Source organism: Neovison vison, chromosome X, assembly GCF_020171115.1.
Source record: "Neovison vison isolate M4711 chromosome X, ASM_NN_V1, whole genome shotgun sequence".
In the NCBI taxonomy this organism is placed as follows: Eukaryota; Metazoa; Chordata; class Mammalia; order Carnivora; family Mustelidae; genus Neogale; species Neogale vison.
The window spans coordinates 130502899-130526758 of record NC_058105.1 but is presented as its reverse complement, the minus strand read 5'-3'; the positions used below and the strand labels follow the sequence as shown (position 1 = coordinate 130526758).

The window sequence follows — 23860 nt, the reverse complement described above, 5'->3', positions numbered from 1 at the left end:
GGTGCAGACAAGGTCATGTTAGCATCATTACTCAGTAGATGAGGCTCAGAAAGACGGACTTGAAGGCTTAATGATGGTGCCTAGTACAAGACAGCGCACTTCCCAAAGCTCACATCCAATGGGACATGGGATGTCCTCCCTGACCTGTAGACCAATCCAAGAACCTTCCCCTATCTTGCCTCCTGACCTGTCCCACCTTGGAGGGAGCCCAGTGCACCTTGTATGGTTGAATTTCCAAACAGCCAAGATGAGAGGTGCCCATGCCACCTGTTCATGATACAGAAACCTTCCACATCCAGTTGGCATCCAGACCGTGCCTGTGTCCTACGCAGACCAGTCTTTGCTGAACTCACTCTTTCTTGTTAAAAGTCTCTGCTATCCTATACAGTGAAGTCTCCAGATTCCAGGGATTAGAACCTAATATCCATGGAGGCCATTATCAGTCCATCACAAGATGGACTCAACTTGAGCTCCTTTGGAACAAGAGCTAGGTCCCACTCAACTTGAGCAAGCTTGTGTTTCCTCAGAGCCTGGCTTGGTAGAAATGAATGAATGAACGAATGAACGAATGAATGAATAGGTGAATGAATGAAGTCGTCCCTCCCACTGCTGAACCAAAACAAAACTCACTGTTGCCACACTGAAGGAACAAAAGAACAACTTTACCGAGAAGAGAAACGCATGCATCCTGAGTCCAACTACTGAATCAAGTCTTGCTCGTGGACAGAAAGTCGTCACCCTGGTGTGGGCTCAGAGACCCTCGCGGATCCCCTAACATGAGTGACAGGCTCCAACCCAGAATCCCCCGTGCCTGCCAAGTCACAAAATCAGCTTTACTCACCCAGAGATCCGCACGAATTCTCCAGCTGCTGGGAAGTGTCTCCAAGCACCGAGGCATTTTACAATCACAGGTCGAGGGCATCTGCTAACTTCTCCAGAAGTTCTCTTTCTCTCTTCCAGGGAGGAAGAGCAACAAAAGGGCTGTCATGTAACAAATAAGAACAATCTGAGGCCAGGGTCCTACAAAGTTCAGATTGCTCTTGGATTGCATCTTCTCAGCTCGAGGATTGCAGCATCTGTCAGACCCTGGCGTGCTTGTTTTCTCAGTGATAGAGGATGCTGGCTTGGACAGGAGTCATCCTACCAACACCGTCATGAGCCTCTACTTGGAAAGTACCTTTGTGATAATGATGACCGTCACTGGCACTGGTGTCTGACAGCCCCAAGCTGTAATATGGTCCTTGATGACCCATCAATGCTCCAAGGTTGGCATCTTCCAGAATTCGAGATGCTGCTTTTTGGCGCCGAGTCCTGGCTGCTCAAAAAATCAGATGAAGAACATCTTGATCATGATTCTAGGTCTAAAAGACCTTAATCTGGGCTTCAGGGCTTTCGTAGAACATCTGAGCAGTCTGAGGACATGCCAGCACTTAGGGATAGAAGATGCAGTCTGAGTACATCTGGTTCAGGTTGGGTCTTGAACTTGGTTGAACAAGAGGATGGCTTGAGCTCTACAGAAGTGCTAATGTCCAGAAGAATGAAGTCTGGAGTTCTACTGAGGGTAGGGATGAGCAGTAATCATTTTTAGACACTCCCCCAGTGGGCCAGCAAACCCCATCAGCCTAGCTGGATTTTGGGGGAGACTGTCAGCATCTTTGTTGAGAAGATTTGTTTAAGGTTGACCACCTTGGCCAAGAAAAGTCAGAGAACTCTGTCACTGAAAGAGAATCCGTCATGCGCAGTCTCCAATACCCCAAGCCAGAGCAATGACATTCCTTTGTATTTTACTAAGTTCCCATGAAGTCATGCTCCATTCCAGGACAGCAGATTCCTAAACTACTTCATGGTGCCACTGTACCCATCCTGGAACAACCAAGAGGCAATCCTAGAAAGCATCTGTCCCTGTGTCCCATGTGAGCCCCATGCTAGAAGAGCTGCTGGCTGTGATTCCAAAGCACGCATGTGCCCAGAGTTGACATCAGATTTGGGTGTTTGGTGAGATTCTGTTAACTGAAGGAATAGATGGTCGGATGACCAGTAGTCACTGTTCTGGAAGTTCAGAGTGCAGTCCAGCATCACGCAGGCAGTGGTGTCCTTTCTGCTGCATTTTCAAGTGGCTAGTCTGTCCATGTTGGAGTCTGTAAACGTCCTTAGAGAGAGGACTGAGCCTTCCTTGCCTGACTGGTAGCTGAGTAAGGGTGAGCCCTGAAGTCAAGGATGGTGCCCGTAAACTTTGGGAAACAGAACCACAGGGATCTGTATGAGTTTCCTGTAACACATTCCTATCAACCTTGGTGGCTTAAAAGCCACAGGAATTCATCCTCCCACAGCTCTGAAGACCAGAAGTCTGAGATCCAGGCAGGGCAGGGCTGCTGAGATCCAGGCGGGGCAGAGCTGTGCTCCCTCCAGAGGCCCCAGAGAAAGGTCTTCTTGCCTCTTCTGGGGGCTCTCGGCGTCCTTTCTGTCTCTGTCTCCATGGTCACATGACCTCTTCCTATTTTGTAATCAAATCTCTCTCTAATATCTCTGATAGGAAACTTGTGATTACACTGATTATACCTAAATAAGCCAGGATGATCTCCTTATCCTAAGATCTTGATTCCATCATAAAGATGATCTCTCCAAGTAGAATCACATTTGTAGGTTCTCGGGGGTGAGCACATAGAGGTATCTTTTGAAGGGGATACATAATTCCATCCTACAGGGACCAACTGGATACAACCCCAAAGACCCTCCATCTCTTTCCAACTGTCAGTGCCAGGGATCACCGTTCATGCTCCTGGTAGACAAGCTGCCTGTGCCTACAGATAAGGGAGGAACCAGAAGAAGATGTCCAGCTCAGGTGGGCTCTGATGAGCTGTGATCAACACCCATGACTGGGCATCAGAGATGTTTGTGGCTACTTCAGTATCATGGTTTAAGCATAAACCAGGCCCTGCAGAAGCCTCTAGGAAGGATGTCAAGAGAAGTGTAAATGGACATTCTGAATGAGAAACAACCCAGGAGAAGTTCACGGGTGGCAATGTGATGGTGAGAGGGAAATCGAGGTCCCTTCCTTTACCTGTTGCCCAAAACAAATAGTCATGAACGCCCTTCCCTGTCCCACAAGATGTTGTACTGAGTGATTACAGACTCCTCCCCTCATTCTTGTCCTGAAGAACCCATGGGGATTGCCATCTAGACCCTTGCCTCCTCCTTGTCCTATAGAATCCCATGGGGAGTGCCACCTAGATCCCTGTCTTGTGTCTGTCCTACAGAACTCCATGGGGAGTGCTGTCCAGACCCCTCTCCTCATCCCTGTCCTAGAGACACCTATGGTGAGTGCTGATCAGACCCCCCTCCTCATTCCCATCCTACAGAGCCCCATGGTGAGGTCCATCCAGATCCCTCTCATCCTGTCCTAGAAAACCATATAGCGAATGTTGTCTAGGACCCTTTGCTCCCACCTGTTATAGAGACTCCCTAACATGTCTGGTTAGAGTCACATGACTCATGGGCTTGAGATAGATCATGACAGCAGCTCTAAGGCTATAGGTGGAACCTGGGACCAGGTGACTCTCAAAGGATGGAGCAGAATATGGGTTGTTACTTGAGCCTTAACCCGACAGACAGGGGAAGGCTCATGTCTCTGTTTCACGGACCCATAATTCAAAGCTGGGAGTCTGGAAAAAATGGGTGAATGGAAGAACAAAGGACATAGGGGACCCCAAGCCCTCTACAGCCCTAGTGGTTCTGCTCCTTTGAAAGTGCCTACCTGACCCGGAATGTGTCTCCCAAATCTGGTCCCTGCACTGCGCGAAACAAGGAAGACTGCACAGTGGGATTAGGCAGCATTTAATTGTTTATGGCACTTGCAGAAATTTGGCACATGATTGATGGCTTGGGACCACCTCCTTGGGAATGACATTCAATGTTCCTTTTGGTCCTTGACTTCCTGCCAAGACAGGAGAGCAGACAGGAGACCTCTGGGGACACAGCCCTGAAGGCAGGCAGCTGTGAACAGTGCAGACACGGGGATCTGTCACAGACCTGTGTTTGCTGGACTGAAGGCAAGGTCTTCCCCGACGTGGCAGCTACCCCGAGAAGGTGTCCGGGGTCACGTCAGTGATGCCGGTCATCTGGCAACTCCTGGCCCACAGTTCTCTTTGAAGATCTAGGTCATATGTGACCGCGAGAGACTTGGTCTCTTTCTCGTTGTAAAGGTAGCGGCCGCCCATTCCTTCCAGGTCTGGGGTGACTGCCGCGTAGACGGATGTCCAGGCTCCTTCATCTGGGGTCTGTGGGGAGAAGGAAGAAGGCCGGGACACGTTAGCCTTCAGGGCAGTGTGCATGGGATTCTCAGGACCCCCACAGATGTAGCTGGGTAAGGCACAGCACGCTCATCTCCTGGGTTGGGATACTCAAGAGGAAAGCCACGTGTACAACCTAGCCGAGCTAATGGGTTAATCCATTTCCACAGGCAAAAATGCATATTAAAATCTGTCCAGTTTTGGACAGTCCAGTTTTGCAGCTCCTGGTGAACCCAGAATGCATATGCACTGGTCAAAGCGGATGAACGCTGAGCCTCTGTGTTTAAGCAACACTAGGTAGCAAGCGGGTAAAACGTGACCACCTTGGAGAAAGGCTCTTTTGGTGAGCTTCCTGCGGGGAAGGAAGTATTCCTGGGCTATGGTCACTGCTCATGGGGAAAGCTAAGTCCAAGTAGGAGCTTAAAATGCAAAGGACACATGAGGTTTGGAGATTTGACTCTGGCGGAAGGCGGCAACGTGGGAACACAGCACACCCTGCATTCTGGGGTGGGAGTCGGTGTGGTCAGCGGGTTGGCGTGGTTAGTGGGTTGGCATGGTCAGTGGGTGCCAGTGAGCCAGGAGGAGCTCAAGAGATTGGAAATGGCAGGAACCAAAGCACCTCCATCTGCGGCTACGATTCTAGATCTGGAAGCCAACAGAGTTTCCCCCTGAGAAGATAAAAGACTTTTTCAGGAGCTTGTCTTGTTTAATCAATTTGCGGAAATTGGCTCAATCCTCCAGAGCTTCTTACCAGACTCTGTAAGTCTGTACAGCTGACCCCTGACCAACCCAGGTTTGAACCGCACGGATTTTTCCAATAAATCTAACACAGTCCCGTAAACGTGTCTTCTCTTCCTTAGGATTCTCTTAACCACGTTTTCTTTCCCTCGCTTCCTCTATTGCGAGAGTCCAGTGTACAACTCATGCAACGTACAAAATATGGGTGGATCTGCAGTTTAGGGCATCGCTAAGGCTTCTGGGCCATCGTAGGCTATTAGCAGAGAAGCTTTGGGAAGTCAGAAGGGATACCTGGATTTTCAGCTTCATGGCGCCATGCGCATAGGAGCTTATGGATAGACACACGCACTGACGTGCCCACACCCACGTTTACACCTAGATGTCCTCACAGCCCCCACGCTGGCCCCCAGCCCCCAGCTCTGCTCACATCCAAGGGGGCCGAAAAAAGGAGCTGTTTCTTGGCTATAATGCATCTCGTGGAGAATGAATCACATCCACTTACCCGACTATCACGGGCTTAAATACATGATAGATGCTTGGCTTCGAAAAGCAACCGCGATCGTTTGTAGAACATTTTCAAAGCCTTGGGCTTATAATGAAGACGGAAATGAGATTTCATTTGTATTCTTTAATTCCTAAATGTTTTGACAGCTCACGAAATAGATGGTTTTATTCATTTATTTCTCATTACGTTGCATATCACATCCTAATCATTCCCCATCAGAGCAATTATTGGTCCTGCCTGGGTAAAAGGGAGCGGGTCATGATAAATGTCGAGGTGCTCGTGTGTGTACAGACACGCACACGGACACACGGTCACGCCCACGTGCATGCACATGTGCTCCCACTCATCCACATGCACGCACACAGTCACACACATTTGCACACACACAACTTCGACCTTTGGGGATTTATCTGCGTCGTCTGGAGTGGGAGGAGACGCACAAACTTCTCAGGACCCGGGTTTAAATTTCGACGTCACCGCCTGTGAACTGCGAGATCATTGCTGTATCATCCTCCCTCCTGAGACTACTCCCTCTCCTGGAAAACGACAATTACAGAAAAAGTTCTCCCACAAAACTGTCAGGGAGGAACGCAGGACATCGTACGAGTGAAAACCTCTGGCCAGTAGAAACCCAACTGCAAATGATCCACAGTAACTATGACCCGGGTGACCATACTATGGGCTGGGCACTGTACTAAGCACTAACACCCATTTTACAGATGAGGACCCAAGGCTCAGAAAAGACTAGTCTTTCCCCCATGGCACACAGTTGGTAGGGGGAGGAGCTAGGGTTCGAACCCAAGACCACGAGCTTCCCAGTCAACATCCCTCATCCATAGCACGTGCTGACTTCTCCAAGAAATGAGTCCAGAGGCTGGTGGGAGAGTGGATTTAGGTGGACGTCTGAGTCCCGGTGAGCTTTTACAACAGGACATGTCTCATGCCGGGAGAGAGCCACCAGAGCTGGTCCTCCAGAGGGGAGAATATCCACGGGGCACAGCTCCTGCCTCTGTCTGGGCAGCAGACGTCTGCTGAACCGGAAGGCTGAACATCAACCAGAATGCCTGAAATGGGCTAGACCATGTCCCCGCAGATGCATATATTGAAGACCTCACCCCCGGGACTTCAGAATGGGGCTTTTTTGGAAGTGGGGGTCTTTAAAGAGGGGATTAAAGTCAAAGGAGGTTGTTGGTGGGGACCCTGCTCCAAAAGGGTTTGGGTCCTTTTAAGAAGAGATGAGGACACAGACACGCACAGAGGGACGACCATGCGGGGACACAGGGAGGACATAAGTTCTACATGCCAAGGAGAGAAGCCTCAGGAGAAACCAGTCTTGGCCCCGTCTGGATCTCAGACACCCAGCCTCCGGGTCTGAAAGGCAATGAATGTCTGTGGTTGAAGCCACCCCATCTGTGGTACATTGTCTCGACAACCCGGGAAGACTAATTTAATGTCCAAATGATTTCTCCTCTCCAACCGGGAAAGTTAGTCTATGGAAGGCAGCAGTGACAGGTAGCTCTGGCAGCTGTGTGCCCATCCCAGGAGCGAGCTGTGTGTGCACACCCTGCCCATGGAACAGGTGCTTATGACTCTACTCGTCTCCTGCACTCAGAGTCATGGGAGGGACATGCCCAGATTCTTTAAGATAGACCTAAGACCAGCAAAGACCCCAACAGGCAGGAGATGTTTCTTAAATACGTCTCCAGTGAACACATAGATCTTGTGATGGCCTGAATGTACGTGTCCTGTCCTCCCCCAGTTCCTATGTGGAAGCCCTAACCCTCAATGGGATGGTATTAGCAGGTGGAGCCATTGGGAGGTGATTAGGGTTACATGAAGTCTTGAGGGTGGGAGCCCCGACAATGGGACTGGTGTCCTTATAAGAAGAGTTGGGGACCCCAGAGCTCTCCCTCTGTCCATCACGTGAAGACACAGGCAGATGGCCATGCATGTCCAGTAGAGATCTCTCCCTCTATGACGTGAAGACACAGGCAGATGGCCATGCATGTCCAGTAGAGATCTCTCCCTCTATGACGTGAGGACACAGGCAGATGGCCATGCATGTCCAGTAGAGATATCTCCCTCTATGACGTGAAGACACAGGCAGATGGCCATGCATGTCCAGTAGAGATCTCTCCCTCTATGACGTGAGGACACAAGCAGATGGCCATGCATGTCCAGTAGAGATCTCTCCCTCTATGACGTGAAGACACAGGCAGATGGCCATGCATGTCCAGTAGAGATCTCTCCCTCTATGACGTGAGGACACAGGCAGATGGCCATGTGTGTCCAGTAGAGAGCTCTCCCTCTGTCCATGACGTGAAGACAGGAAGTCTCCAATCTATGCGTAACAAGTACCTGTTCCTAAGCCTCCCCAGTCTGTGGGACTCTGTTAACGCCGCCCGAGCTGAGGAATACGTGTCCCAACACCAAGATCTATATTTGAATGATGCTGTGTTCTAGGTTATGAAAAAATCCACAAAGAAGCAACAACTGCTTGTCTTTTCCTGAATATCTCTGAGCTAGAATCTTGCACACTACAGTCACAGTAGAGGTGAAGTCATCTTCAGTGGAGCATAAGAAACACATGCACCATGCATGGGCTTTTTCTATTCCTTCTCTCTTCGCTCACTTTTCCTTTGTTTCTGTTTGCTTTGTGTTCTTGTTATAGATGTCTTGCACCTGTGGCTCAGGGTATGGTGATCGACCACTGGCTGGACACCAGCTCATTGGCTGGATGTCCCCAGGGAGCCACCACACATACACACTGACAAGGAAAACCATGTGAGTTGACTGCGAACGGGACCAGCACAAAGCCCTGCTGCCCTCAAAGATCTTTTTCACTGTGGTGCTCCCTTGCTAACTCGGGGCTTCATGTAGGGGCACCATGTTGTCAAAAAGGCAAGATCAAAAGGCTTCCTCTCCTATGACCTTTCCAGTCTGTCCTTGCATGGTGAACACGTAGATGTTATCTCATGACTAATAACTTCAAGCTTGGGGTTGTTCACTCCCAGCAAAGAGAGTTACTAATCCTTTCTTCTTTCCCAGGATCACTGTTTGGGTCATTTGTTGCTGGAACTTCACGTCCTAGAGAAGCTCAGCACAGCCCACGACCTGCTGAGAGCTCCGAGCTCATGAAACTCCAACACGCTAATGATCGCCAACCAGAACAGGTCAATGAGGCAGAACCTCTTGCTTAATTTGCCAAGGACGATCAATAGGAACATAGCTGATGAAACTCAACGCTGTTCTTCAACAAGAAAATGGACATTTTGTGCTGGTTTCTATGACCACGCTCCTCTCCTGGAATTTTCTAAGCTGAGCATGGAATTCCACAATTTATTCACTGTTTCTTTTTGTTTCGCTGCGTTTAATTCGTCTGCAGGGATTGTCTCCTCTAGGAAAGTACCTGGGATCCAGGTACTCAGTTGTGTTTAAAATGTCTGGGAATTCATGTCTATGATGATGAGCATCATGGCGGCAAATTGGCAACTACCTAATTAAGGCAGATACACAGAAAGACCCAAATTGGCTGTTCTCTCGTTCTGGCCTCAAGGAAAACCAAGGGCAGATGATCTCAATCAAATAGAAAATCTGCAGATCTATCGAACTCCCCAGCAAAATTTGGTATCTGCACCTGTGTCAGTGGAGTTGAGAAGAGCTGTATTCAAGCTCATTCCCAGGAGGATGACGTGTGTTTCTTGGGTGCCGAGGACACAGAAATCAGTCGGCTTCTGCACAGATAAGAACATCCTTGAAACAATGGTTCCCCCGGCATAAATAATTTATCCCATTTTATCGGCAGCTTGTAAAAAATGAAACAAAACAAAACAATGAAATAAAGATCATCCTTAAAGACTTGTAAAAAGTGAAAGTAAACCCAAGAGTGGACATGTTGCTTCTATCAGAGGCAGGAGGATCCCTAAAGAACCAGATGCCCGCTGGGAGACCAGGGAAGAGGGCTCCGTGTGTTTCTAGTTAAAGGTCGGCTCTGCATGAAACCGGGGCTGGACCTGGCAGCGATGCACCAAGTTTCAATTTCATTCCTCACAACAAATGTTTATTAAATGCTCCCCAACGTGTTGTGGGCTCTCGGGGCCAAGAAAGGCAATTTTGAAAATAATCCCTACCACCGTGGAGTTGACAATAGGCAGGGGCTGTGGGGTGACGTTTGGGCACAAGCGGGTGAAAAAAAAAAAAAAGAAAGAAAGCAGCAGCAGCAGCAGCACACTTGGTAGAAAGAGGATGGAATTTAAAGCATGCTAAATAGAGCTGCAAGCAATGTCGGGTTGGAGGGAAACATGAATGCCTGATAATTACCTAATTACACAGGGCTTTACAGTATCGGAAATGCTTCCACATATATTATGTTAGCAATTTTCACAACAATCTTATGAGATATTATTATCCAGAATTAACAAATTACCAAAGCGAGGGGCATCGCGGAGGATGGGAAGGAGAGGGAAGGGGTGGCCAGATCTCGCTTCTCCCAGAGACCCCAACCCTCTCCATCTTGGTCCTTAATCTGCCTCCCTATTGTAGATCCATTCCCCATGCCTATGGCTTCCTTTCTCATCTCCTTGCCTGCCTTCATCTTTGACGCGAAAACCTGACCTCACTCTCCTCTGAGCCACAGACACATTCATGGCAGCCCAGTTGGCATCTGAAAGTAGACACCCTACTTCACCCACCTCATGGTCAAGCATCCCCAAATCCCCTCCTGGGCATTTCCCATCACCCCATGTCTTGGATAGGTACCACCATTAACCTCATTTTCCTAAGCAACAGACCCCAGAGTTATTCTTGACTCTTCATTTATTCATATCCCAGAGTCAATCAGTCAAATGTCTTCATTTTATCTCTGGACTAGTGTTCGGGATGATTTCTCTCCCTCTCCACCACTGGAGTACCACCTCCACTGGAGTGGTCTATAAACAGACGCCAGGTGCCCCCGTGTCCTGCAGTCCATCAGATACTGTGTAGGTTGGATGGGTCTGATCCTATTACTTCCTCACTGACATTTCTCAACGGGCACCCAGCCCTAACCTACTAAGGTGGCCATGGCTTCTAACACATGATGAGCTGCTTTCTTTGGACACCTGCAGTAGGGCTGGGAACAGCTGCTTTTGGGAGAATTGAGACATGGGCAGCTCAGATCATTTCCCAGTCTTGGGTTCAGCTGGGGGACACAGCTAAGAAAGAGGTAGTGTCCGTTTGACCACCCGCCATCTTGAACAACTTTCTGCATCACGTATAATTCCAGAATTGCTCATGGACCCTGGTTTAGCCTTCAATCCACCTTCAAAGGCTCCATCCCCAGCAAAGCCTCCTCCTCTTGCCCCCAACACTAGGGCAGACTACTGCCACCCTATTTGTCCTTTTGTCACTCATGCAAAATGCTCAAAGTCAAAAGGAGTGGTAATGAGTTGAGTTCCCAGAGCTCTAGGTACATCTATGGGAGATGCCTCCCTTGATGCCTCAGTGATCCGTCTTGATCACTCTACGCCTGGAGGGGTGCACGACCCGTCATCAGCCTGAATGAGAATCCATGACTGACTCCCTCTTCCAATCCTCCTGTATGAGCCCACCCGATTTTATGTAATCTTCATGATATACCTGCGAGGTGGGTCTTATCCCACCTGCTTTACAGGGGAGCAGCTGAACCCAACACACTGGGCAAAGACATAAGACCTTTGTCTTGACAGCAGTCTGAACAGCTGAGATCCAAGGAAGGAGGACGTGAGTTTCCTTTGGGTATTCTTGGAGAAGGATCACAAACTCGGTGGCTTAAAACAGCACCGATTTATCATCTTAACATTCTATAAGCTCAGGCGTCTAAGATGAATCTCAGTGGGAGCATGGGCTGGGGCTGTATTCCTGCTGGATCCTCTAGGACAGAGTCTGTCTCCTGTCCCCTCTCCTTCTCTGACTTGTAACCCTCCGTCCTCTCTGTTATGAGGACCCCTATGATGGCCCTGGGCTCCCCGGGATCACTGGGGATCTCCTACATCCCAGGGTGGAAGAGGAATGGAGGTAGGTTCCTGTAGCATGATACAAGGTCAACTGAAGGTTGTTATTTCAGTGTGCTTGAATGCTGAGGGATGATGGGGAGAAGCTGATGACGCAGAGGTGGGGAGAAGCATCGCGGGACGTGTGTCCTTGAGTTGATTAATTAAACGTACCACTCTCCTGACACATCCATCAAAAAGCAATCAATGGCCCCACGACTGGGTTGATTCAAATGCATTATAAAGAGAAGCAACCATCACTACGTCCTATAGGTTGTTGGGACGTGGGCACATTCTACACTGTCAGTTTGATCTTTTTTAGTTGGAGGCTGGTGTAGAAAGTGATTTCAAAAAGGCCTAGCATTGTTTGAGATGAATTCCTCACAAGGGTCCCCATGTACCCAGCACCGAGATTCACGCGTTTCTATGGTACCCGTGGACTCTAACTTATAAGACTTAGTGATGGTTGGTTCAGATAGGGATGGTATCCCAATGCAACGGCCCCAAGACCTGAGAGATGCAGGATTTCTGCATCAGCACTGGCTTCACTGGGTGTCATGCCCTCTGAAAAGCTTCACTGACGCTCGCACAGAGCCCGACAGAGCCCACGTGTACAGAATGGTCATCATGTGTGGACACACCAAACCTGTCGCCTTTACAAACTGCTTGGGGAGGGAGACACCAAATCATGCGTTTGTAGGAAGGCACCCTGAAAAGGAAGGCAGGTAATTAGGCCCTAAAGGGAGCTCCAGGGCACGGCTGACTTCGTGAGAGTTGCTCGGATGGAACCACCAGCAGGCAAGGAAGGCAGACCCTGAGAAGAGGTTCGGTAACTGTCCTCCTTAATTCCCAGGCTTGAAGAAACAGACAGTTATCGAAGGGATGGAGCCGTCAACACTAACTTGAGAAGAGGGACGAGTCCCCAAGAAAGCAATATGGATAAAAGAAAAATTTGAAAGCTGAACTGGAACTATCCTTCTGAAAATTCCCAAACCCAGAGAGTGTGCAAAGGCTAATATTTCCAGTCTTCAAACACACAGACTTGTCATGATCATTCCATTAGGCTGAAGTGTAAGAGAGAAAAATATGGGTGGAAATGGGCTTCTCCATTGTCTCATTCTTTGACTTCTTTTTTTTTTTAAACCAAATCATCAAGGCTTTAGGATCCCAACTTGACAAAGATGGCACAGAAGGAGATCTACAGCACTGGGGTAAACACCAAGAGAGAAGTCATCAATGAAGCGGCTGGAGAACCAAAGGACTAAGTCTACTGGGGAATAACTGAGAATCACTGTAGAAACGGGGGGCGGTTCTTTCTAAAGAAACATACTGGTCCACATTATCTGAATAAGAGAGTTAAAGCAAACAAAAACATAATCATCTCTCTAGAGAGTCAGCAAACATTTTCTGTAAAGGACCAGACAGGAAATATTTCCCACTTGGTGGGCCATCTGGGGTCTGTCATAACTACTCAGCTCTGCCTTTATCCCAGGAAGAACACGTGAAGGAACAAGCATGTGTGCCAATAAATCTTTATTGACAAAACCATATGGCCAGCCTGTGGGCCATAGTTTGCCTATGTACCGAACTATTTTGTTTCTGTACGATTAAATATTCATACCTCATTCAAAGGAAGAGTAAAATGGGAGTGATACGCAGCACAGTCCATGAAAAAGTAAAATGTGCAAATCCTAATAAATATAAGAGAGAGACATTACGTGCTTCACCCTCAAAGTGGGAAGTAAGATATGAGTCACCTACCCCATGTAGTATTGAACTGAGTATATCTTACATAAGAACATTTTCAAAAGAAACATACGTTCTAGAAAGAAGAGGGGATACGATATTTGCACATTAAATAATCAATTTGGCTTCAAAATTAGATTAAATACATTAAATAGACTGAAAATCTCTTAAAATCAGGACATCCGTGATAGAATCAAGACGGATGTAAGACCTGACACAGTCTCACAGTATTTGGAGCAGGTTTTTTTAAAGACTGTCCTGGAGCCCAATGGAATGCTCCAGAAAACGTGGACAAGAGAACCTTCTAGAACCTTCTCATCTTCTAGAACCTTCTCATGCCAGAGCTTGCTATGCTCCGTACAGAAACTGGGACAGAAGCAGACGTGGAGATGTAGGAATGATCCCTCATGGCAACACTGCTGGAAACCCCAAAGAACTGGAAACACCCCAAATGCTCCCGATCTGGAGATGGAGCAAAGCCGTGTTGTCCACCCATGTGGAATATACGCCCCCAGGACAGAATCAACTTCACGGGTCCACGGGGATTGATTTTAAACATTTAATATGGAGAGTTGTGGGTTCCACTGGGTACCCCCCAAAACACAAGTTGAAGTCTTGACCCCTAGTACATGTGAATGTGGCCTTATATGGAAACAGGGTCTTTGCAGAAGTGATGAAGGGAAGGATCTGAGATGAGCTCACCCTGGATCAGGGAGGTCTTGAATCCAATGGCGGGTGTCCTTGTAAGACACAGAAGAGGACACACAGATGCAGAGAAGCCACGTGAAGATGGAGGCAGAGGTGGAAGGGACGTGACCACAAGCCCAGGGACGTCTGGAGCCCCAGAAGCTGGAAGACACAGAAAGGGCCCTGCCCTAGAACCTCAGGAGGGAGCAAGGCCCTGCCCCGCCTGGATCTCTGTGGTCCTGCCCCGCCTGGATCTCAGACATCTGGTCTCCCCAGCTGGGTGAAGAGGAATCTCTGTGGTTTCAGTCTTTTGGTTTGTGGTCACTTTTTACAGCTGCCCCCGGGTAACTAACTACTAAACAAACAAAAAAAGCAAATCACAGATAGATCTTATTCTACTTACCAAAGGATCAAAGAATGCAAATTTAAATTTCAGAGACACACATGCGTGAGACATTTATAACGAGAAACAAAAAAACCGTTGATTCTACGGGTGGGGTAGGGGTTAGCGTTTGCAGGTGCATTTGGGGGAAAGCGTGGGCACATCCACGTGGTGTGACAACGTGTGCACTCACTTACCAGCGACTTCTAAGTGTTTCATGTATTTTGCTGCCTTCACGGTTTGCAGTATTTTTAATAAAACCGATTTGCCACAGAAACAAACGTCAAAACTCTGTAAAACCATTAGGAATAAATGCAACAGGAAAGGTAAGGGTATGTACTGAGAATTAATAATAAGACAGCCCTGAAAAGCATTAGGATTCTGGTCACCAATTCCAAGATGTAGGGTGACCATCCGCAACACACCATCAAGCAATTCCCAGACACCATCAGGGCACCCTACAATCCAACCCAGTTTTGACCTATATACTTGGCCATGGTGTCAAAGCTCCCAAGGCTCAGCCTTACAAGACTGTCCTTCATCCCTAGGTCAGATGCTAGTCACAAATCCAGGTTGTCACCCATGGTTCTGACCCACCAGCTAGATTGGAGGTTCCCAGGACCTCCTCCTGGGGTTCTAGTAACCTGCTAGAGCGACTCACAGACCCCAAGGAAACACGTCACTCACTATATCACGGGTTTCCTATAAAGGGTTGTAATTCAGGAACAGCCAGAAAAAGTGTGCATGGGGCCAGGTGTGGGGAAGGGCGTGCGCCTTCCATGGCCTCGCCAGGGGCACCTCGTACCCCAGAACTGCACGTGTTCACCAACCCAGAAGCTCTTTGAACCCTGCCCTTTCCATTTTCTAGAGAGGGAGGCTTTATTGCAGAGGCGTGATGGATTAAATCATCGGTCACTAGGGACCGATACAACCTCCAGCCCCTCTCCTCTCCCTCCGGAGGTCAGGAGGTGGGGCGGAAACTTCCAGAGTTGGCTCCCCTGGCCACCAGCCCCAGGCTCTGGGACTTTTCAAAAGGCCCCGCATTCGCATAACAAAAGAAACCTCTATGGCTCTCCTCACCGGAAATCCCAAAGATTTTAGGACAGAAACAGGACAAAGACCAAACAGGTGATTTTTTATTACAAGTCACAAAATCTCCGGCATCGGCATCGAGAAAGACCCAAGTGAAAGGAAAGACAAATGATTCTCAGACAAAAGAAATATCACGATGTGAAATCTCAAGGTCCCCGCCCGAATTAAGTTAGAAATCCCTGCCGGTTTTGTCCTGATGGCTACCCTCTCCTTTCCCGTTCTATTTTATGTTATTGTATCCTAGTGTGTTCTAGCCTATCCTGTCCTATGTTATTCTGTTCTGTCTCATCCTATCCGGTCTTATCCCTTCCCACTATTATTCTCTTCTATTCTTTCTTATTCTCTCTTATCGTACCCTATCCCATTCGGTTCTGTGCTATCCTATCCTCTATTAGTTTATTGTGTCTATGCTATCCTATCCAATCCTATCCCATCCCATCATTATTGTCTTCTATTCTTTCTTATTCTATCTTATCCTACTCCACCCTGTTCTGTCCTATTCTGTTCCATCATTATTCTATTCTTATTTATTCCTTCTTATTCTATCTTATCCTGCCGTATCCTGTTCTGTCCTACCGTATCTTACGGTAGGTATCCTATCCTATCCTGTATTATTTTATTCTGTCTATGCTATGCGATCCTACCGTATCCTATCCTATCCTATCTCATCATTATTCTATTCTATTCTTTCTTATGCTCTCTTATCCTATCCGATCCCATTCTATCCTCTCCTATCTTATCTTGTATTATTTTATTCTGTCTATCCTATCCTATCTTAACCTATCCTATCCTACCCTATCCGATCCTACCCTCTCCTATCCCATTATTATTCGATTCCATTTTTTCTTATTCTGTCTTTTCCTAGCTTATCCTGTTCTGTCCTAGCCTATCTCACGGTATCCTATCCTATCCTATAGTATTTTATTCTGTCTATGCTACGCTACCCTATCCTATCTTATCCCATCATTATTCTATTTTATTCTTTCTTTTTCTATCTTATTGTCCCCCATCCTGCTCTGTTCTGTCCTGTCCTATCCTGTATTATTTTATTCTGTCCCTATCCTAGCCTATCCTATCCAATGTTATCCCATCTCACCATTATTATATTCGATTGTTTCTTATTCTATCTTATCGTACCCTATCCCGTTCTGTCCTATCCTATCCTACCCTATGTTACTCTTTCTTGTTCTATTGTATCGATTCTATCCCGGCCTACCTATTTTGCTCTCTCATTGTCTCTTATCCCGTCCTATGCTACTGTATCATATTACTTCCTATTCCATCCTATCCTATCCTATCCTATCCCATCCCATCCCATCCCATCCCATCCCATCCCCTCCTGTCATGTCTTATTCTATCTGGCTCTCCTCTACCCTCTAGCCCTCTCATCCTACTTCTCTCCCATCCTACGTCTCTCCGTTGTTTTCTACGGGAGAAACCTGGCAGCCGCGTAAACGTAGGAACAGAGAAACGGGGTGAAGAAACAGATGGGCTCCCGTCTTCCACGGTGTTTTCTTCAACTTGCAAAGCATCGAGAAGCTGACCCCGGGAAACACAGCCAGGGCTAAGAGAGAAGGAAGCCAAGGAAACAAAGCCACGGTGGGGGGCGGGGGGCACTGCCCAAGCACACCGGTGACTTCAGAACAGACGGGAACACGTGGGCATTTAGAAAAGGAGCATCCGTTCCCTCCAGGATCACCGGAAAGCCCACCTGGGAAGGCTCAACAGCATGACAAAACCTAACTGTACCTCCGGAGACGACGGACGACCCATTTTTAGCGCCTCTGACTCAATTTTGGCTTCAAGTGCCCCATCGAGGACCGCGAGTGACAAGAAAGTTGGGGTCGGGGAGACGGGCAACATGACATACCGGGTTCATGATCCGTAATTATATGGAATGTTTTCTATCATTTTGTTTTTTTGTTTTTTCCTGAGCCAGCAGGTCCCCATGGGGGGGGGGGGCGCGAACAAAGAGTTCAGCGAAAAACTCACGTACATAAAGAAAATTTGGATTTCTAAGGGGAGCTGTAGAGGGGATGTGTGACGCAGAAAAAGGATCCCGGGGTCATACAGGAGGTCAATACACACAGCAGCGGACAGACGCTGGCTCCCCAGTGCCCACGGTCATTCCCATGTGCCGGAATCTGGGTTCCGGTGCTGGCCCCGAAACACTAGTGCATGCAGAGCCCAGAGGTGGGGAATTCACAGCCACGTCCGTCACTGAAGGCACGTGCCCTGCCCCCCACGGCCCTGGAGCTCGTCACCTCTAAAGTTTGCAACCCCGTCGCGGGGAGGAAATGAACACCGTGCCCTCGCCAAGACCCTGGAAGCTGGAGAGGATATGCCTGAGCCCCACGGCTGGGCCAGCAACATCAGCGGAAACTGGACGGCAGCAAACGCACAAGGAGTTGTTCCAAGAACCAGGATTCCTGTCCACTCTCGGATCATTTTTTAAAACACCCGGAAATTTAAATGGGACCACGTGTCTGAGAACGAAATATAAAAATACCAGGAGAAAAAAGTGGGGGATATGAGAATTTTAAACGTGTCTACCCTGGTGGGGTGCCTTGTTTCCACCTTGTGCAGAATTCATGCCGTGTGCGTAGGGACAGGTGCACGACACGGAGGCTCAGTGTCCCTCCGGGATTGCTACTGGCCGGCCTTGGCCCCCTGTGTCACCTGCTCGTGTGCTGCCCCCACAATGGGAGTGTCCTGTCTTGGAGCAAAGCCTCTGCTGTTCCCTCGTGAGACCCCTGGGACATGTGGGAGGCCCATGCATGCTTTTGGACACCAGAAATTGCGTGGACTTTTGTGCATCAGAAATCAACCAGACTTGGATTCAGAAACGTGCACGGCGTGTGACCCTCTGGTCACGGCGCAAAGCAGAGCCCTGTCCTCTGTCTGCAAAATCTGTTTTCTCTTCGTGGAAAGAAAACGCCAAAACTGCTTGAAATGCCCACATGGGGCGGCTGTGCTGCTGGGTTTCCGACGTCAGCGACCCGGACGCCGGGTCGCTCGCACTTCTGAGTGTTGACCTAACGGCACCGACGTGGCGTCGAGGTGGCCGGCCGGCCGTGGGGGCAGGGGACCTCCGAACCGGGCACAGCAGAGCAACCGCGGGAGGCCTACCTTGAAGAACCACCAGCTGAAGAGCTTCTTGATGAGACGCGTGCCCCAGAAGACGTGTCGGTAGAGGTCGGTGTTGACCACGCCGGGGTCGACCACGTTGGCGGTCACGGGGCTCCCCTGGGCGGCCAGCAGCCTCTGCAGGTGGTAGGTGAACAGGACCAGGGCCAGCTTGCTTTGGGCATAGGCGCCGTGCGGGGAGTAGCTGCGGCTGTGGAAGCAACCAGGGACACGTGTGAGACGCCGGTGCATCCCTCACCTGCCTGGGTCCCTAACGGTCTGGGTCCCTACCTGCCCGGGTCCCTACATGCTGAGGTCCCTACCCACAGAGGTCCCTCGCCTCCCTAGATTCTGCACCTGCTGGGTCCCTACCTGCCAAGATCCCTACAGGTCCAGGTCCCTATCTGCCTGGGTTCCTCACCCACTCAGGTCTCCACTTGCTGAAGTCCCTTCCTGCTCAGGTCCCTCACCTGCAGAACCCCCAGCCTCCTGCCCGCTGTCTGCCCTTGGGGTATCCTGAGGTTTCATTTCCATTTTCCACTCCCCATGCACCGGAGGGTTCTGTGGTTTGTACGACCTCCCTGGGGCTTCATCTCCCGGGTGTCGTGCAGACGCGCGACCGGACGTGCAGAAACAGAACAGGACGCCCCCCACGCCCTCCAGCGAGTGCACAAATGGGGCGACGCTCCCCGCGTCCGCCGTTCGCGGGAGGCCGGAAACTGCGCGGACAGCCCCGCTCGGAAAGCCTGGGGCAAACACCATCTGCCTGCAGGTGATCCTGACTTTTTACTCGCTTTTCTACGGGGAAGCACGTGGTTACGTTGTCAAGTTACATCGTCACCGTACAGACGCGCACGCTTGTGTCTCCAGACTGGTGTCGATCTTGTGATCCTCGGGCTTTCGTGACGGGCAAGGAACACGATTGTAGCATTTTTTAATAGAACACAGGTTGTTAGAGCCGTTTTGGGTTCACGGGGCCATTAAGAGGCAGGGCCAGAGGTTCCCCGTGCACCCCTCCCTGTCCCCACACACGACAGCCTCCCCCATGACCCGCATCCCCTACCCCGGGCTGCATCAGAATTTACCTGGGGGTTGCGCATTCTACGGGTTCGGGCAAATGTACAAGGATATGCATACCCTCTGCATTCACGGCCCTGAAAGCCCTCCGTGCCCCACCTGTCCAGCCATCCCTCTCCCGACCCCTGGCCAGCACCTGTCTTTGTTTGCTCTTTATCTATGCACCTGCTGGAGGACAGCTCAGTGGCCTCCAGGTTCCGGCCACCAGCATCCACGCTCCTAGAAACATCCGTGGGCAGGTTTCCGGGTAGCTGTGCCTGCAGCCCCTCTGGGCGAAGGTCAAGGAGTGTGATTTGAGGACCTCACGGTGAGGGGGTGCTCGGTTCCGTCAGCAACAGCCCGGCTGTCCTCCCGAGTGACCGAGCCATTCTGCATTCCTGTCGGGGCCAAGGAGAGCTCCTGTCTCTTCCCGCGCTCGCTCGCCGGTGTCCCAGGTTCCTCCGTCTTAAGGGACCGGTGCAGGGCGGCGGGTCAGCAAAGGCGGCCGCTGGGTGAACTTCTCAAGGAGCGTTGCCCGGAAGAATTCCCAACACGGCTGTTGTGTTTGGAGGGAGGGATCACGACAAAGATCTAGGGCAGTTCAGAGCCGGAGTTCCCTCCCCGACGCAAGCAAGGCACAACCCTCCAATTATCGTCAAGAGACTTGTTTTTGGCAAATGTCTCCCGTCCGCTTCCCGCAGAGAAGAGGAGAAGGCGGCAGGAAACGAGCAGTGATTAAGTGCAGGGAAATCCATGCCGAGTTTCGTCTTGGCTTTGGACCACGTATGCGCCACGGGCACGGGAAGCCTCGGACGCCGCTTTCTCAGCAATGCCAGGTTCGGGGCCTTTAAAGGGTGTGAAACACCGATACACCCATTTCTCCAGGGTAAACAATGAGGTCTGCAACTGTGGCTTTATAGCGTAGCCCGAAGAAGAAAGAACCAGAGATTGTTAGAAATACTCAATGGGGGAAAAAAGTCAGTATGTTTCCCTACGGGAGGGATGGAAAAAGTCCAAGAAGGAGGAGTGATTTCAGGAGAGGTTTCCCTGGCAGATTTATGGACAAAGAAACATCCACAGCGGAAACAGGAAGGAATCAGAGCAAATTAACAGGAGGACGCGATCCCCCTACTGAGGTTTTCTAAATCAAACCCCGAGGACTGCAAAGGCACTTGGCTCGGAAAACAATAAAGAGATTGAACGTTAACACCGAAGAGGGAGCAGAAACACAGAATCAAATAATGGTTCTCACGGCGTGAGGGTAAATGAACTAATTTGGGAAATGGCTGCATAGTTGGGATCTACATGGAATGTTTACTTTGCGGCTTTTGTACTACGGATTGTCAGGAAGTAGAACTGAAAAACATAAATATGGATCCTTATTTTGAAAATAATAAAACACTTTTTGGTGTAATTCCTTCAAGAATAATTCGAAGGTCAGTATGAAACAGAAGTTAAAGACGGTAGTGTGGCAGCCTTTTGGAGGGGCAGAAAATCTCCTCTCCTATACTTTTGAGTCCTGTACCGGAGGGCTGCAAATTAAACTGAGGAAGGCCAGATTTACAGGGTGAAATCATGCGAATTTTACTTTTCCACTTTACATGTATGCAGGGCTTCAGCGGAAAAAGGAAAAACCCCAAAGGCACCACTAGACTTGGGTTTACACACAATTTAACAAAGCCCGGTCAATGGTGCAGGGGTGAGGAGACAAAGGAAAAGGGGTCTGGGCTTTCAGAGGTGGTAAATTGTGAAAAGGCATCTTTTTAATGGAAATTAAAGGGTTAGTTTAGTAAGGTTTGTGAGTTTCCTGAAGTTCTGCTTTTACTGAGATCTGAGGAGAGCAGTGTACACCTGCCTATACCATATGCAACAATCCATTTTCTATGGGCTCGTGAACGACCCCCACACCAGCAGTCAGTCCTCCTTCTCCGCAGAGCTGCCCTACCCCGCCACATCCACATTTTGTAGAATCGTCATCACCTCCCTGTCCGTCCGAGAAAACCACGGACCTTCTGTGTTACTTTAACGGTTCCAGAAGCAGTGGGTTTCCTGAAGTCCTCCCCGGTAGACTGGGAACTTTCGCACATAGGACCCCGGGATTGATCAGACAGTACCTCGAGCCGTTGAAAAACACAATGTCTTGAGTTTTCTTATTTCCGTAAGACACACGTGTCCCTGGATTTCGCATCCTTTACGGTGTTTGCCCACGTTTTCAGCTCGACGCCGACCGCTTCCTTCGCTCCCTGCAGCTGGAGGTCGCGAGGGCCCAGCCAACACTGACAGTTTAGTACAAGGGACGAGGTCTTCATCCATGATGTGGATGAATGCTGTGCCCCGTGCGTGAGTCACCAGTCCGTGTCCCCCACGCTGGCCTCGCAGACGGCTTCCTTTTGTACAGATCCGCAGGGACCGTTAGCCGTCCTGATGGGTCTGCTGGGCTCCGGTAAATTCACGTGCGGGAGGCAGCACCGCCGTGGGTATGATGCCTGCATCCTATAAATCAGCTCCGTTATTTTCCTTCTGGGTCATTAATGCACAAGTCCGTGGCCAGCGATGAGGGAATGTCCGCTGGCCACCGTGAACCCAGGAGCTCGCTGGGTCCGATAACAGGTAGTCTCTTAGGGAGCAAGGATGAGCAGCACCCATTGGCAGACCAAGGATCCCTCATCTCCAGACACGAGATTTCCCCGGGTACCATGGACACGTACTGCGTCACCCTGATCCCTGGTTTTCCACGTCTGCTATTCCAGAGGACTCTGGAAACACAGAGCGGCCAGAAGGGGCTCAGGAAGCCTCATGAGCAAAGAAGGGCTCCACGTCTCCCTGGAAACAGCCCAGGACGTTGCCGACCACGTGCACATCTCAGTCCTGAGCAAAGGTCAGGCGTGGTTGTTGGGGGAAACCATCACGGGCACATCAGCAGCCCATCATGCATCCCACAACACCGCAAAAGTCCTCCAAAGCTTCGGGGCTTCACACACAGTGATATAACAGGCTAGGAATTCGTGTTTACAGATGCACAAATGGATGAGCTCCCCCCGCAATTAAAACCGTTTGGGAAATTCAAACCCAAACAGCTATTTTCCCCACAATGCACACACATGCCTACATCATCTCAAGGGGTTTGGCTCCAAAGGGAGGTCAGCCTGGAAGAAACGGTTCTGGAGAAGTGCAAGGACCTGTCCCCTTGGGAACAGTGCACGGGGATCCTTAGGCATCGAACTGTGCCCCCCACAAGGAAGATGTGTTGGAGTCCTGCCTCCAGGATCGCACAATACGACCCTGCATGGGAAGAGGGCTCTTAGAGAAGCAACTGAGTTTACGTGAGGGCTTTAGGATGGGGCTCTCACCCTGTGTGACTGCTGAATTTACACAAAGGGGAATTTGGACATCGATGGGCACGCATGGAGGGAAGATCACATACAGGTGCACAGAGGGAATATGGTGCCGTGAGGATCGATGCAGAGATGGGGGCACGCACGTGGGAAAGAGCAGCCCGGAACACATTCTCCCCCAGAGGCTCAGGAAGGAACCAGCCCAGACCCACCTGGATCTCGGACGTCCAGCCCCCAGAACCGGCAGGCAGTAAACAGCTGTGGTTCGAAGCAACCCAGTCTCTGGTCCTTGGTCACAGCCATCCCCAGGACATGCATACCGTGAGCATGAGCTATTGCATGAAAGTAAAGTTGCTCGGAATGCAACCCGAAAATGCACTTTCCCGAGGATGTTAATTTGCTTTGTATTTGTGCAAAGAGGGGAAGCATATACAAAAAAAGCAAGTCTTCTGCCTTGAACGGGAGCCACTATGAAGGTTTTAAAGATTTTATTTATTTGAGAGACGGAGCACAAGCGGGGGGTGGCTGCAGGCAAAGGGAGAGGGAGAAACAGGCTCCGTGCTCCGCGGAGATCCTGGGATCGTGACCTGAGCCAAAGGCAGGTGCTTCATGGACGGACTCACCCAGGAGCCCCAAGAAGCCAATGTTTTGCAGGGAGAAGATCCCATGTGGAGGGTGTCTTTGCCCTCTGGAAGGAGACTGCATGGGGGGGGGCTCTGCTGTCTTCAGCGGGGTCATGGTGGACGAGGCCCCATGATGCACGGACACCCACTCATCAGTTTTACCTGGAGGAGCATCTTTGTCAGTGACCCCTGGAGCAGCCATTCCTGGGTCAATGAGGTTCTGCTACCTTTGCACCTGGGAGCACCCTCATCTGTCCTGAGGACGGGAACTAG

At 49.9% G+C, this 23860-nt stretch overlaps 1 protein-coding gene across 11 annotated transcripts in view; it reads right to left on the bottom strand.

Annotated features, from left to right (window-relative positions):
- The window catches only part of DHRSX (dehydrogenase/reductase X-linked), a 231857-nt gene that overhangs the window by 88327 nt on the left and 119670 nt on the right, over positions 1 to 23860 (bottom strand). For 7 of the 11 annotated variants that reach the window (XR_006382484.1, XR_006382485.1, XR_006382483.1 and 4 more), the window contains exons 6-8: positions 18577 to 18784; positions 4030 to 4277; positions 842 to 2231 (exon numbers count right to left, since the gene is read on the bottom strand). Coding sequence is in view for 3 of the 11 variants with exons in the window: in XM_044235389.1 (XP_044091324.1) it covers positions 4074 to 4277; positions 18577 to 18784 (412 nt within the window). In the remaining 8 variants the exon portion in view is untranslated. The other 4 variants (XM_044235388.1, XM_044235390.1, XM_044235389.1 and 1 more) reach the window with 3 other exon arrangements.